Genomic DNA, 15,655 nt, shown 5'->3' with positions numbered 1-15,655 from the left:
TAGGAAGGTACCGCTGGATATTGCCTAGTCCAGCCCCCCTGCTCAAAGCAGGGTCATCTGGAGCAGGTTGTCCTATTGGGTTTTGAATACCCCCAAGAATGGAGACTCCACAAACTCTGTGGGCAGCCTGTTCCAATCAGTCAATTGCCCTTACGGTAAAAAAAAAAGGGGTTTCTTACATTTAAATGTAATACCCTGTACTTGAATTTATGCCCTTTGTCTCTTGTCCTTATTTAATATCCATGAGATCTCTGCCTCTGTGTCAAATGTGACTGAAATTATCTAGTGATTTCAAAAGTTGTTAAGAGACGAGGCAGCAGTGTGGGGAGGAGCATAAGACTGTTGTGGCGTAACTGGATTTCACACAGGTGATGTTAATGTCTGTAGGAGAAAGACTGTGTATGAATGGGAGGGGGAAGAGGAAGCAGAGCCAGTGGCTGCTTGTGGCTGCTTCAGGTCCACACAGAACATCCTTACAGATCTGGGAGAAGAGCAGATACCCCTTTCATGCTGTGATGCTTCCAGGGAACTGTCACTTTGAATTCCTGTAACATTTAGTGAATATCAAGCTGTACCCTCAATTAATTGTTAAATTAATTTTTTTCCATGTGTTTCAGAGACAGCTAATAACAAGGAATAGAAGTTATGTCTCTATGAACATCCTCTTCTTGGGCCTGCTCTTCTGTCCACATGAACATTTTTTAATTTTATTGGGTTGGGAAAATAGAAAAGCTTTTATGGATTGAGCCACAAGCCACAGACATGAATAAGAGGCACCAGAAAAAGTTTTATATAGTATATATTTTTTGAAGTCAAGCTGCCAAGACTTCAAGTGTTTGAAATACCTGAACTTTCACCTCCCTGCCACAGAGTGCTTTCTGTATACGGCCAGCATAGCAGGATAATTTACCAATGGCAGTATAACCATTCAGTTTTCAATTAGAATTTTTTCCAGGTTCCAATAACTAACTTCAAACCTTTGAAACCTTCAACCAGCATTATATAAGATAAAGAATACAGTGTAGCTTTATTTTTAATGGTAGTAGGCAGGCAATTTCTCTGAGTGCCTGTACTACCAGTGTATGGAGCTGCTGAAGTGTATAGCATGTAGAGGACTGGAAGATGAAAGTGCCCATTTACCAGGCTGTAACTAAATGCAGAGGTTAGTCTTCCAGAAAATGGAAGATACACAGGGTGCAGTGTCCAGGACCCAGGGGGGTGTCTGCTGCTCACTCTCCGTTTTTAAACAAATTTATTGCAAGGCTCACAGTGACATATATGTGATGACTTCTGCAAAAACAGGGAGAAGAGGGCATTTTTAACTATGAGTAGGATGTTTTAGTTTTATGAATTTTAGCACACTTAAAATGTAAAGATGACTTCACAGCTGTTAACATTCATGGTGATTAATAACCTGTCGTTAGTTGCGTAGCTCCTCATACACATTTGTGGCTTCTAAAATAGATTTCTAACTAGAGACACACAGCCTGTTCCCAAAGGAGAAGTCATCTATTATATTTCCCTGTAGTGCTGTCCTCCAGAAGAACTAAGCTATCAGGGACTGTCTTGGCTATTTTCCAAAATGCTAAATACTCATTTTGGAGCTGAAGCTGAATGGCAAAGCTTTCAAACAAATTTCCTGTGAAAACAGGCTCTGAATATAATTGATGTTATGGATCAGATAGAGAGTAGAAATTTGTTCTGATGGTGAATGTTGCAAAGGGACTATATATTATTGGGGACTGTGTTTAGGGCATAAGGAAGTAGAATACGGAGAAAAGATCAGTTATCTAAAAGGGGCAAGCACATGTTGCTATTTTATTAGCTTTATTGTACAAAAGGACTTCACAAAAATTATTACTGTCACCAGAAAATTATACAAATGCCCTCTAAGACCTAAATTTTGTGCTGCACGTGCACATCTGACTCCAGCTGACTTTGGTTTGTATTAAATAATCTAATTGACATCCTTGGCCTATCAGCCTTTTGTGTAAGCTGATATTCCTTGGCTGTATCACTAAATCTAAGACTTTCTTCTTACCAGCACTCTTATGAACTTGTCAGCTTCATTTAATGTCATCTTCCTGTAGGCAACACCATAAACGTTTAGAATAAAATTGCATACTTTTTTTTTTTTAGGGATTTTTTGGTAGGTGGATGTTGCAGAGTTTTATTTTTTATTTTTACTAGCCTTCTATAATAGAAAAGTTAAAATGAGCAGCTAGTTCTATTAAAAATCTATTGACATTAAAGCGGCAATTCATATTCAAACAGAGGTAGTCAAATTTTTTGTCCACACGCCCAAATCATCCCATGATAAAAAGCCATGGGAGACATACCATGCACTTGGGAGAGCTGAGGAGTGAGGGAACAGGTACTGAGCAGGATGAGGACTCCTCGGGGTAATACAGGACTGGGCTAGGCATACAGCCGGTGCCTAGGATGCCCCAGGAACTTCAACCATCATCTCCGTCTGGTGGTTGGTTTCCTCGTGTGAGCTGTGAATTCAGTTCAGCCACCAGCACCTGTGCCAGCACAGTTCTGCTCCCAAACACAGGAGATGAAATTGGCAGGGGAGCCATGCTGACTACTAGCAAGTTGCATGTTAGATCATGAGCTGCAGTTTGACCAGCTACACTGAACAGTTTAAAAGCATAAACCAAGAGGAGTTCTGTGACAGAGATGAGTAGTATTAATAGCAACAGAGGAGACTGCACTTAGAAATAAAATATGATGGTACAAGGGAGTCAAGATAACCTGCTCACCTCAGAGCCACTCTTTCTACCACTGTTGTTGTAAGCAAGATAGATGACAATATACGTTCTTACCTCATCATTCAACTTTTTCAAGTCATTAAGCAATGCTAATTGGAAACAAGAGGAATATAAGCCAGTCAATGACTCAACAGTATCAGACCTTTGCACTCCTTACGTATTCTGTGATTACAACACATTTTGCCTTTTCCTTTCTAAAAGATGAAATATGCTTGATACTGTGACTGTGCTAAACATGAAATGTTAAATCACTTAAATTACCACAAGATCAGAATCTGGCTGCTAGATGTATGCTGAACATCCCTACCTTAACAAATACATTGAAGCCTAGCATTCCTGGTCTGTAAGCTACCAAAGCATGTACTATGCATACCAGGCCAAAATATGTGTGATTATTTGCCTCTGCAAACCTGCGGACATCACAGAGATTGCCAAGGGCAGAAATTGGTCTTTGGTTCAGAGAACTTCCTCATGTTAAAGGCCGAGAAGATGATAAGCTCCAATGTCTGTGTTTACAAGATAGACCTGCAGAGATAGGGCAATATACCATAGCTGGCCTTTTTTTTTTTTCCTACCATCATGAAACTACAAACCCATCTTCAGAACTTTATCAAAAGCTAGACAGTCTTCAGCCCTTAACTTCATCCAAGGTAGAGGTAATCATTCCATGCTGCAGGGTGTGCTGGGTAGGACAGTTGAAGGAACAAACTTAATTTCCAAGCTAACAAGAAAATTCTGGTAGGAATCTTGTTTCCATTACCAGTAAACATGGCCCTAGAAGAAGTTAAATTTGCACCCTGTCAGCTCTGTGCAGACACATACGCAGACTGTGCTAGGATCTCAGAAGATAGTTGGCAATCTGGCTGGCTAGGGTTGGCTCTTCCACTTAATGCAAAACTGCTTTCAGGTAAAAACTACAGCAGGAGCAAGGTGCTTGTAGCAGAAGATGAGGGCAGTTTAAGTGTGGCTATATGTTTTAACAGAGAACAGAGTTTTATTAAAATTATGTACTGAGATTTATTTTTGCATTGTTTAATCTGTAGAGAATATAATCATTTGGAGAAAAAAACTACTAAAACACCTGGTAGAACATGCAAATTTAAGTACTGCTTTACTTTCACAGAAATAGAGGATGTGTTTTGTTGTTTTTTTTTTAAAGTTACACATGATTGAAACACATTTTAAATGGTGAAATAAGTTTGCCACAAGCTGAATTGCAACTTCGCATTTTGCATGCTAGCAGCTCAGTCTAGCAAACAAAAAAGCTAAGTTTAACTTAGCTTTACTTAAAACAGGATATCTTAAATGTTTGTGTACTTTGCTGAGCTAAGACCTAAGAGATATCCACAATACTTGCCTTTCATATTGGAGAATTATGGGGCTTAGCTTTTTTGTCTTAAAGAAGAGAATTAAGTAATATAATTCTGCTTAAAAAAATAAAAGTTTTAAAAATCTCTATGGAAGGCTGATTGTTTATGTTAAGAACTGCTATGTTATAGGTTTAAATAAGAGACTTTATTTCAGTCATTCTAGAATTCCTGTACCTGAAGAATACATATTTAGACCTGAGGCATTCAAGAAACTGTGCAACTGGTCTCTAGCTAAAAGCTAAAGAATCATAGAGCTAAAAGTGGATTTTAGTTCCTGACTTTAAGTGGCACCTACTTACTGATACAAACGTTTTTAATGGCAGTAGTGTGTTGTGCCTTGTTAGCTGCATTGCAGCACACGGTTTTTTTGGGTGCTTCACTTGCATTTCAGTCTCAGACTGTTCCCTACTGGGGAAGGCAATGGTATATTCACACCCCTTTGTACCAGTGAAGACACCCAAAGGAGTTCTATAAAGGACTTACATCAGCAAATGGACAAGTCAGCACAAAGGAAAAAAAAAAATAAATCGAAACTGCCACCTAGTGTTAGGTTCAAGGTTGGCAAAGAGGCAGCATAACCCAAGTAAGGCTGGCAGATGTCATATAGTGGAGATTGATGTGAGAGGTAAGAAGAGATAACCGAAGTGATTATACAAGGCTGAACTTAGCTCCAGTTCAACACTATTGAAATCTGCTGAAGATGAACTTTTAACTAAATCTGCTACAAGTTAAATATATTCCAACAAAGTAATTATATGTGAGCAAAGCTGTAACAGAGAAGCACAAATATAAATTGGGAATCTGTTCAAATTAACTCCATTCAATTACATTAATTATTCTTAACTGACAAAGTGAAGCAACATTTGCTTTACATTTCCTAGAAAGTCATATTCATGTTAGTACTAGCTCCTTCCTAACAAGTCTGGTCATGTTTTTTCTTAAGTGGGATTGCTTCTTGAGTCAGAGCTGTAGAGCATAGACATTAATAGTATAGCCAAGGAGAGAGAACAAGAGCAGAAGCCAAGACTAATAAAGTTTATGTGTAGGAAGTTTACATGCAGAAAAGTCAGGTACTTTTTAAAGGTTGTTGCTTGGAAGTTCCCTGTTTGAAATACTGAAAGCATTATCGTGCTTCTAATAAAAATAAATATCTCCCATTTTGTCAAGGAAAAGCAATATAATGCTGTAAAACATCCATACATCTCACATACCTGCTGTCACAGTCCCATTATTAATCTGTATAGGAAAAAGACAATTTATAAGCTCAGTAAAAATCAGAAGAAATGGCCATTGCATACCATGTCTAGAACAATTAAGTAGGGTTGACTGTTCTCACATATGCTAAAGTGATACCAGGAATGCATGAAAAATATGAAATACAATTATTGCAATAGTGCAACTGAAGTATGAGAGCTGGAAAGCACATCTTACAAGCAGGACGGTAAGAAACCACAAGTGGGACACTTACGGTTTATCCAGGGATGGAAGATGATTCACACAATGTGGCTGTGGTATTGAATGCAGGGGGCTTTCAGACAAGGCAATATCTGTATGTGCTGCCAGATTGAATTTTTCTTGCATGCTTACCATATGAGAATCATTAACCAATTAAAAGTACATGAGATGATCATCAGTAGGCATTATACACAGAAAACAAGTGACATGCATACAGGAGAACTGAAGTTTGGATTTGAGTTGTTGGACAGCTGAACCCACAGTATTGTGACTTGACCAGTTATGCCCTCTCCTTGCTATGCTGCTGGTTTCATGGATTAACAAATTTGAGTGAGTTTGGTCACACAAGATGGAACTAGAAATTGATTCTGAAGTGCTCAGTCATGGCACTCTGGCATACAAACAGCAGCCTCTGGAAGGAGAAGCCTACAGGATTCCCTCTTGACAGTATGTTTGATAAAGCCCATACATGTTTCTACCACTGAAACGGTACATTCTGCAAGCTGCTGTATGTAGCTATTTTTACTTTCTACAAAAAGAAAGTGAAGGTATGAGATAATGCTACTGTCACTGTATATATATATGTAATTGGATGACCATCTTCCTGGATGAGAGCAGAGCAAACATGTTGGGGTGAACAGAAGACAGCAAAGAGAATTTCTGTTCATTTCCCCTGAACAAACCAATACTGTGCTTATGCATATGGCTGTGGGGAAGAGAGGGAATCAACTTTACCGTGAGGTAGCTGACTTTCAAACTAGTTCTTTAAAAACACAGTATCCATTTCTACTTGCTTAGATAAAAGATAAATGCAGAGGGATGGGATCACTTACTAGCATCACCAGTCTGACTTCCCAATATTGCTTAATCACCCCATTAAGCCCATGCTTCTGTCCTTAATGGCAGAGAGAAAAATGCCAACAACTAATGCACTGGTGGCTGAAAGCTTCCTGTCTTGGAGGATTATGTTCATCCTTAGCTATTAGGAGATAGATAATAAACCTATTCTTTTGGTTTGAATTATTTCTTACTGAAGCAGCAAGATAGGGACTTTTTTGTAATGGAGTATCAAAGCATAATCAGTAAAAGAAAAGTTTGTTCTCAGAAGAGACAAGCAATTTTTTTTTTTTTTAAACAGATGCAATTATCATTTATTCTCATTAAACAGGATATTTTCCCTCATAACACTTGGAATGTTTGGTGTTTTTTTTTTAAATCAAAATATAGTTAAAGTTAAATTGCTATGAAAAAGACTGTGAAAAAGGTTACAGGTAGAGATTAATTTGCAACTGATTTATGAAGTTAGCACTTTAATTTCAGAAAGAAGAAAATGATGCTGTTCTGAAGTAATATTCACTTTCTTAAGCAATTGCTTCCGTATGAACAAAATGAGTAAGTAAGTCCCAACGGTAATCTATTCTGTGAAGAAAGTGTTTAAGACAGTTCAGAAACAAATACAGCAAAATTTCCCAAACCACGGAAGTGAAGATGTATACTAAGCAATTGAAGCGTTTTGTTTTCCTATTTCTGTCATTTTTTCTTATTTAAAATAGTTACTAAAAATCTGCTATTACAAGTCATTACAGTTTTCCAAGTCCAGATCACCCATAGCATAATTGTCATACGTTCACCCAAATGTATACTTTAATACCTGAATATCCAGTCACCATCACAAAGTAACGGCCCTGTCCTGCAATCAAGCTCAGCTGATATTAGCAGGAGTCCCAGAGGTTTCAGGGTTTGCTGGCAGAGAACTCACTGCAAGCTTGTATTTTAGAGAATCCAAGGCCACAATCCAGAAGAAAGCACCTTTCCTTGGTAAGTTTAGTGATTTCAATTACATGTAACTGCTGACAGTCAACTGTAGGACTAGGATGTAAAGGAGAAGTATTAAATCTAAAACTGCTGTTGTAGGATATTCAGTCTCTATTTATAGTCAGGCTGAAGCATCTTGGAGGGGTCCCTGAATGGCAATAGCTTCAATCTCAACTCGGGCACCCTGTGAGAAAACAATGAGGAAACATATTAGGAATTTAATATATCTATTTTATGAAGCAATTGGATGTATAACACAACCTTGTAAGAACAGAATGACATTTGAGGGAGACTATACTTCTGACAGTTGTATTACTAGTTTAGCAATGCTAAGTAATACTGAAAATTCACTTTACTCTTCTTTCAGTATCGTAACACCTTATTTCTAGTGTTGTAGCCATCTCCTACCATATGGAAATGTCTCTCTCATTATCAGATCTCTTATCATGTGTGGGAAGAAGACTGGTATACTTAGAAACAAAACCTGAATACTTAAGATTCTTTATTAAAATAATTGCAATTAAATCTATTCCAGAATAAGAAAAAGCTGTCAGAACTCTTCAGAAGTGAAGAGTTTCAGACAATTCCTTTTTTTTTGTAGGCAGAAAAGTGACACTTACTTTTGGCAAAGCAGCAACCTGATAGGCTGCTCTGGCTGGGAAGTTTGTCTTGAAAACTGCAATTTAAACAGAAACACTTAACTTTGCTTGATAAAACACAGTTCAAGGTCATCTGTATAAAATTAAGTCATTGGAATGGTTTTAGGTTCAAGGCTACAAGACAAATAGTCTTCTGTGCCAGCTATTATTTCCCCCTTGTTGTTTTTTCAGTCACTGACTGCTCTAACATCTTAGCAAGCTACCATTCATCATCAAGAAACCAGCCACACTTATGATCTAGTGGCCAGTGATAACTTTCACTCTGCTGACACTGCACGGCCATAACACCAACTCGGCTGAAAGAGAAAGATTAAATCAGAATGGTGATCATCCAACTGCAAACACCACGGAGTGGGAGAGGGCTCTTTCACAGACAGAGTGAGAGGGAGAAACAGGCCTCTGCCAAGAGAGTCATGAGCAAAGATCCCAGATTTGCATGAAGTCAACAGGGGGCCAACCTTACTCATATCAAAACAAGGCAGAGGAAAAATAGGCCCTTGACCTATTCCTCCGTCCCCAGTTAGGCCTGGCACTCAGGGATATTCAAAGAATGGAGGGGACAAGGGGAAGAAGGATACTGGTCAAGATATAAGAGCTAAATTTATAGAATCATAGAATAGTTCAGGTTGGAAGGGACCTTTAAAGATCACCTAGTCCAACCCGCTCCCCTGCCATGGGCAAGAACACCTTTCACTACAGCAGGTTGCTCAAAGCCAAGTCCAACCTGACTTTGAACACTTCCAAGGAATTTGCATAATTAAATGAATGTTTTACTAGTGACAGTTAACACTAAGCTCTGAAATGATAATTTCAGGGTTCTGTACTGACAAGGCAGGATAGTAACTCACAATCAAAGAACAGCAACAACTACTTTCTTGAACTACAGGTAGGAGGCAACAAGTTACTAAGTATCCGGCTGGTCTGTTTTTACCCTGGTTAAATACACACACAATTCCATTTTGACATGAAGAAGAAACTGTGCTGATAGCTCACAAATAAAAGACTTCATTCAAGACCAGATGTTGCTATCTAATTAAAACCCAAAGCTATATAAATAAGGAGCTCGTGCATACTCTCCCAAATTATTCTGCATAATATGGCTCATCAGAATCACCTATTTCAGTCTACATTTAGTTTTGTTAACCAAGCATTAGTCTTTTTTTTCTTAAGCGGAGCAGCGTGGCTCATACCTGTATAAAAAAAAAAAAAAGAGCCCTGTCCCATAACAACAACCCACAAGTCATTCAAAGATACAAATAGACTTTAAAGAAACAGAGATACAAAATCTGAAATTAAACATTTGAAGGCTGCCTACAGTAGAATTATATTAAGGACAACATAGCATCTATCAAGGCAAAAAGGCATGCAAGATCCACCTGTAGGGATAGCAGGAGTTGATCTTCACATGACAATGAGTTAGTGGGATGGTAGGACACAAATCCACATGAAATTGGGCTTTGCTTGATCTGCTGCTTGCTAATTAATTTTTTTTTTTTAAAAAAATGTCGTATTTCTACTGGAATCTCAAAGACTCTGGAACTACATCATCTGAATCGTTAAAACATTTTGCTTACTGTGAATATAATTTGTTCCACAAGCCATACTGGTAAAACAGAAACAAAAGATCTACTTACATTGTTTATAAATATCATTAATATCATTGAAGTCCTTCATGTCTGCCATCAAAACCGTGGTCTTCACAACTAGAAATTACATAACTGCAGTTATTTTAGACCTCTAACTTGCATACAAAAGTTGAAAATTTTTAGTGCATTTCTTGCTTTTATTTCATAAATTTCTCTCAAGTATTCTAAATATTTTGAAAAGTTTTGCAAACAGATACTGACCATTAGAGCTACCACCTAGAGAACCACCTAAAAAATGTGAATACATAGTATGTAATAAAACTTTAAGGAATTAGAAAGTCCTGACCAGCTCTGAAAATATCCATTTTAAATTTCATTCTAAGTCCTATTTTTCCAAGAGGCACAGAACTGATAAGCAGGTCAATGAAAAAAGCTGTTGAAAGCCAACTGTTGGCAATAAATTGTATCATATATAAGATCTGCTGCCAAAAAAGTCCATAAAAGGCCTGAAAATATAGTCTATCCTAGGATTTTTTTACCCATGACTGCCCAAGCCAGCATTAATCCTGGTTTGGCTCTACTATTAGAGTCCTTCCCCAAAAAAGTATTGAAAGTGTCTAGACTATTAACACCATAGATACAAACCTGCTTTTACCTGGAGCAAAGCCTAGGATGAGTAAAATGCCTGTAGTCAGTTGCAGCTCTGTCCATACCTGAGCTTCCCCAGTTAGAGCTGAAATATTAGCAGCATGGGCAGAAACTTTTGGTGAAAGGCAGTGTTCCACTGATACCCATCACAAAGATTTGCATGTTGATTTATTTCTTCTATTTTTTTTTTTTATTTTTTAACCCAGACTCATGATTCCTTTTGTTTCTTCCAGCTATTGATAATAACTGAATGTTTAGCAAACAGCTTTTTTTTTCCTAAAGGTCACTTCATTTTTTTTTAATCCAGGTAAAAACAACCACTTATTTGCCACCATCACGGCAGCACTTACCATTGCCATAGTCACAGCCTGCAGCTTTCAGGATTTCACCCATGTTTTTTAGAGCCTAATGAAAAATGAGACAAAAATCTTTAACTGTCAGCTGGGTTGTATTTAGGTAAGTACGTAAATACAAGTTGTAACTTGGCTACATCCATGCTATAGTATAAGTTCACCCAGCAAATCTTCAACAGTCCTCAGTGGGTAAGCAAAATCAGAAATTAATAAAAGGGAACTTCTAATAAACCACAAATATTAAACCATTCATTCATTAGATGTAAATGCATGATGCAGCTCCATCTCATCCTATTAACTCACACCACCTCTTTGCTTCTGGGGGGACAAATCTTTCCGACTCAAGCCAGGGTTTTTACCGGGGTCTAAATATTTGTTACTAACATTGATCCTTCCCTACTTGAAATACAGTTTCCTCCCCTGACCTCCAAGTTGTTTGGGTGGAAAATGACAGGGTTAAGATGGAAGACTTCCTCCTGCTTTCCGCTCATCTTGGAGGATGTGAAATGTGCTCTCTACGTCTCTTCAATTTCTCATAAATCCACATTTAACTAAGCACATGCCAACTCCACTACAAGTTTATTGCTAGAAGAGATCTTACCTGCTTTGCTTCTTCCTTTGCCCCTCCAGAGACAAGCTGCCCAGTAGAAGGTTCTATACCTATCTGCCCTGCAATGTACATCGTCCGGTCTACCAGCACTGCTTGGCTGAAAACATAAGTGACATTTTAGGTTTAATGTTTCCCCATCAAAACATTTAACTATCTGAAGGCACATTTCACTTTTTCTTCAGTAGTTTATAATTTCTCAGAAAGATAGAGGACTGAGGTTATGCAAGCACAAGTCTGTACACACAGTCATACATTCAACCTCTTTATGCTTTGGGAGAGCTGGGATTACACCACCTATGGAAGCACATAGCTACATTAGCATAGCTCTGCTTTTGAGGCAACCCTCAAAAAACCCTGTTTCTTGCAAAGGCACAAGGTATGAGTGCAGCAACACAACACTAAACACAGCTACACAGCTTCCACACTGCAGATAGCACAGAGGAGAGGCAGAGTAACTTAACATTTTTTGCAACTGCCCAGATAAATACTCCATCCCAGTTTGATAGGTAGACAATACCTTTCATCTACATCTCAGCAGCAGAGCAATGAAAAAAAAAAAAAAAAGAAAAATCAAAAGGAGGCTGATGAGAAAATGTAACATTTTTCTTCTCAAACAGGTACCATGACAATAAGTTACAGCTGTGAGGTAAAGCCCTGCATGCATGTTAGTTCTCTGGCAGTATTCTTCCAGTCATGAATTTGGCCAGTCAGCACAACACCTTGATCACTCCATTCCCAGAGCAATCACTCTCCTCTCAAAAAATAAACTGGATGACCTGTTGGCTGGGTTAATTCAGAAGAATGCAGAATTAAAGCTATTTGCAAAACATTTTTATATAAATGTCAGGTGTGTTTTTGCTGAAGTAGAGTTGGCAATTATTAATGTCTAATTACCACAAAGAGATTAAAAGATTAAAACAAAGATTTACACTACCTAGCAAACATTATGCAAGAGACATAATTTACTTCTTTTCAGCTGGTAATAAAAAATATTTTGCAAAGAAGTTAGAGAAAAATTATTTTGAAAGTGTTTGTGGTGTGTCAACACCGTTTTTCTTATCTCTTCCCATTCCACAAGAAAATGCATTGTTTTGACAGTTCAACAAGCCTCCCAAGTTACACATATTAGAGTTAGGCACCTCCCTGAAGTATCTAAATTAGGAGGTTAGCATCCCTTTAATGTCAATGGAGAAAGAAAGGGACTCTTTCAGAGAGGATTTTTATTACATCTCTGATTGAGATTGACTCAATGGGATTGGCTCAATCCATTGACTTCACAGGGGACCAACCTAATTTAGGGACTCCGTAAAATTATTATAGTTAGGCAATCTGAACAGTGCCATCACTCCCATCTTTCCTTTTTTACCCCTGTCCTACATTCTCTTGTAATTTCATAAGGGGAAAAAATAACCAGTAACTTATCTGATATAGTAAAATATCTTATGTGGTGATTATTTTCTCTATCATCAACTAACAAAACTGGAGTAAATTACAAAATTACGCCACTTAAAGAAGATAAACTAGTGAATGAAGTAGTTTTCTAGCTAATCCAGTCTTGTTGATAGAAAATGTGTGTATGAACCAAACACACATGCATTTCAAATTTTATTTTCTTTCCAACCATGTCCTGCTTTGTTTGAGGCACAGGCCCTCAGACCACAAACTTCTGTTTCTGTTTGAAGCACAGAAAACCATGCAACAAGAAGGTATGAACTCTAAAAAAAGAGATATGCCTATTATAAAGCAAATGACACAACAAAACATTTATCCCAACAAAGGCCTTTGGGCAGTCCTACATCACGAATAATTGGGGAAAAAACAAGCTGAAGCCTTCTGATACCACTGCCAGATTAACATCTGCAGCAGTCTTATTGGGTCCCCTTCTCTGCTCCTCAACTTTGTTCTCTTGGTATGCTTACTGGTGGAATCCTCCATTCACTGAGACTATTAACAATTTACCAGCTAAAGGGTATACTTCTACTGCAGTCCAATGCATGAGTGAAGCTCAGAGAAACTTCAACTACACAAATCCCAGTCACACTTTAACTGCAGATGTGTCCTGTAACTAGGGTCAGTCGTAGCTACTCTTCAATCTCTGATTCAGCGGAGATCTGAGTGTGTGCCTGAAGTCATTCAGGTTTCAGCATACCTAAGTGCATAACTAGATCGACATTATGACCTTAGAAGAACATCATCCATCAGAGAGATGGTGTTAAGAAGCATGTTCTTTAAAGACAAGGACTGCAAAGTTAATCAGATGTTCTTTACACAAATGATTGTTGATTAATACAAGAACAGTATATCTGCTGTATCTTTTAAAGAGTTTAATATCATTAATGAGATGTATATATATATGTGTGTGTATGAGTCTTTTATATATCTATCTATCCACCCACCTATCTCAAGGTAATGGAAACTGGATGCAGTAAAGGAAATACAAAAATACATTAAAAATAGGTCACCAAAAAGCATACTGAAGGCCTGTAGCAGAACCATGAATGCAGCCCATATATCCCAATTCTTCATGCCATATTAAGCCCTCATTCCTCTGTTACCATGCTCAGACTCCACAGCAGAGATGTAGCAGTTATTTCTTGTGCAACTTTTGCTCAGTGGACTTTGACAAGTTTACTGAAACCTGATAAACTAAGTTAGTGATAAACTTATTGATGTTAGACCCGTCATACAATTAACAGGCTGCATAACAAGCAGTATTTCATCAAGAACTACCAATAAGCACAAAATATTGGAGTGCAGTTAATCCACAACACAAGTGGAAAGCTATGTTGAAGGCCAGACCAGCTGGGGTGTGCGCGCATGCAGCTGAAGAATTGTTGCCTTCCCATGTCTTAGGTGTTCTCCTAACTACAAGCGATGCCAGGTCCCTGGCTGCAATCCAGTTGACTGTTTACAGAAGTTAACCTTCATGCCATGTCCCTTGGCTTCTACACTTTGTATTTCTCCATCTTTATAATTCCTATAAAGAACACACAGTTTGAAGGCCAGAAAGCTCAGTTTCAAAGTAATGGAGACAAAAATGCACCTGGAAGGCACTAAGATGCTACAAGTGGAAAAGTTTAAACCAAAGGCGTCTGTGTTTATATTGGGAAAACAAAGCCTGAAAGCAAAATTAAAAATTCTTAGAAAATGCCCTGGTAAAAATCCCTCAGTACCTTAGATATAAGGGTCTACTATAGTTATTGAACACTTTTTCACATCCAAATAGCAAAGAGAAACTTTTCTCCAATTAAAATTGGAATTTTTTGAAACTTGCATTCAGAACAGTTGCAACTAACAACTTACTTGTGAAAATGTTGAACAACATCTTATGTATTTTTACAGCCGTTAGTTTTTAGACTGAAAAGCATTTGAACTTCCTGGCAGTCACATTCAAAATGAGAAAAGACCTGCAGTTCCCAGGCAGTGAGCTCCCCAACTGCCAAAGCACGTCCTGGATCAGGCTCAGCCGCCAGTGTCCATCGCCTCCAGGGTCAGCACTCACCGCTAACTTGCCTATGCCACAGGTTTTTTTCTAGGCAAGCATTTTTTTCCTTGAGAGGAATCATTGTTTCTCTCGCATTTTTTTTTCATTCACCGCTTATCATTAATTTCAGAATTATTTTCCCAAACTGACTTTTTGAGAGACATTTTAAAACTTCACCTGAAACCACCGGGATACGCCCCCACGCCCAGCCAGGCTGAAGCTTGCCGCTAGCACTGCGGACCCACACGTGCTGTAGGACTCCAGGTGTCCCTGGGGAATTCCCAGGGAGGAGATCGGTCCCTGCCTGGGGGGGCCACCCTCACCACAGCCCCCAGGGCTGCCTGACAGACCCCCCCTTCAGGGACCTGCTCGAAACCCTACCGGCAAAACCTGCTCCCGCTCACTCCTGCTTCTTCCAAGAGACCTCCCTCTCGCTAAGGCATACCTGTAGGGACCCAGTGCAGCAGGGGCCTTCGCAGTGCTGATGATTTTCTTCACGAGCGAGGCCATAGCTGCCGCCAACCCCCAGGGCCCTCTCCTCTCCTCACCGCCCCGCCAACTGCTGTCCCCCCTCCACCCGCCCCCTAACGCCGCAAACGCACACTGCTGCTGCTACCACACCGCGGAGGTTTCTGGGAAATGTAGTCCTTCGGGGGGGATGGGGGTGTGGTTGCGCCGTGCGCACGCGCAGTGCTCAGGTGCGGCCGGCCGCGTGTAGCGGGTGGAGGTCGCGCTGTGGGTGCGTAGTGGGCCGGTGCTGGTGGCTGCTTCGCCCGCGGCTGCACCTCTCCGCGCCTTCCCCCCTGCGGAGAGGCTGAGCAGCCCCCGCTGGGCGCCTAAGGCCTGCCTGAGGGGCGGGTTGGTGTGACCCTCCTCGCCACACACTCCCCGGGCCCAGCCG

General features: G+C 39.4%; 1 protein-coding gene across 1 annotated transcript; it reads right to left on the bottom strand.

The window, feature by feature from the left end:
* Window positions 1-6,738: 6,738 nt before the first annotated feature.
* On the bottom strand, window positions 6,739-15,277 carry RIDA (reactive intermediate imine deaminase A homolog). Its single transcript, XM_059815569.1, has 6 exons — window positions 15,200-15,277; window positions 11,262-11,367; window positions 10,658-10,712; window positions 9,708-9,776; window positions 8,035-8,090; window positions 6,739-7,598 (listed from the first exon to the last, which is right to left on the bottom strand). Exons 1-6 carry the CDS (start codon window positions 15,262-15,264, stop codon window positions 7,536-7,538), a joined length of 414 nt encoding a protein of 137 aa, XP_059671552.1. The 5' UTR covers window positions 15,265-15,277; the 3' UTR covers window positions 6,739-7,535.
* Window positions 15,278-15,655: the final 378 nt, after the last annotated feature.

The sequence above is a fragment of the Gavia stellata genome, chromosome 3 (genome assembly GCF_030936135.1).
Source record: "Gavia stellata isolate bGavSte3 chromosome 3, bGavSte3.hap2, whole genome shotgun sequence".
Lineage (NCBI taxonomy): Eukaryota > Metazoa > Chordata > Aves > Gaviiformes > Gaviidae > Gavia > Gavia stellata.
The sequence above is the reverse complement of the archived record's forward strand: the minus strand, read 5'-3'. Positions and strand labels throughout refer to the sequence as shown.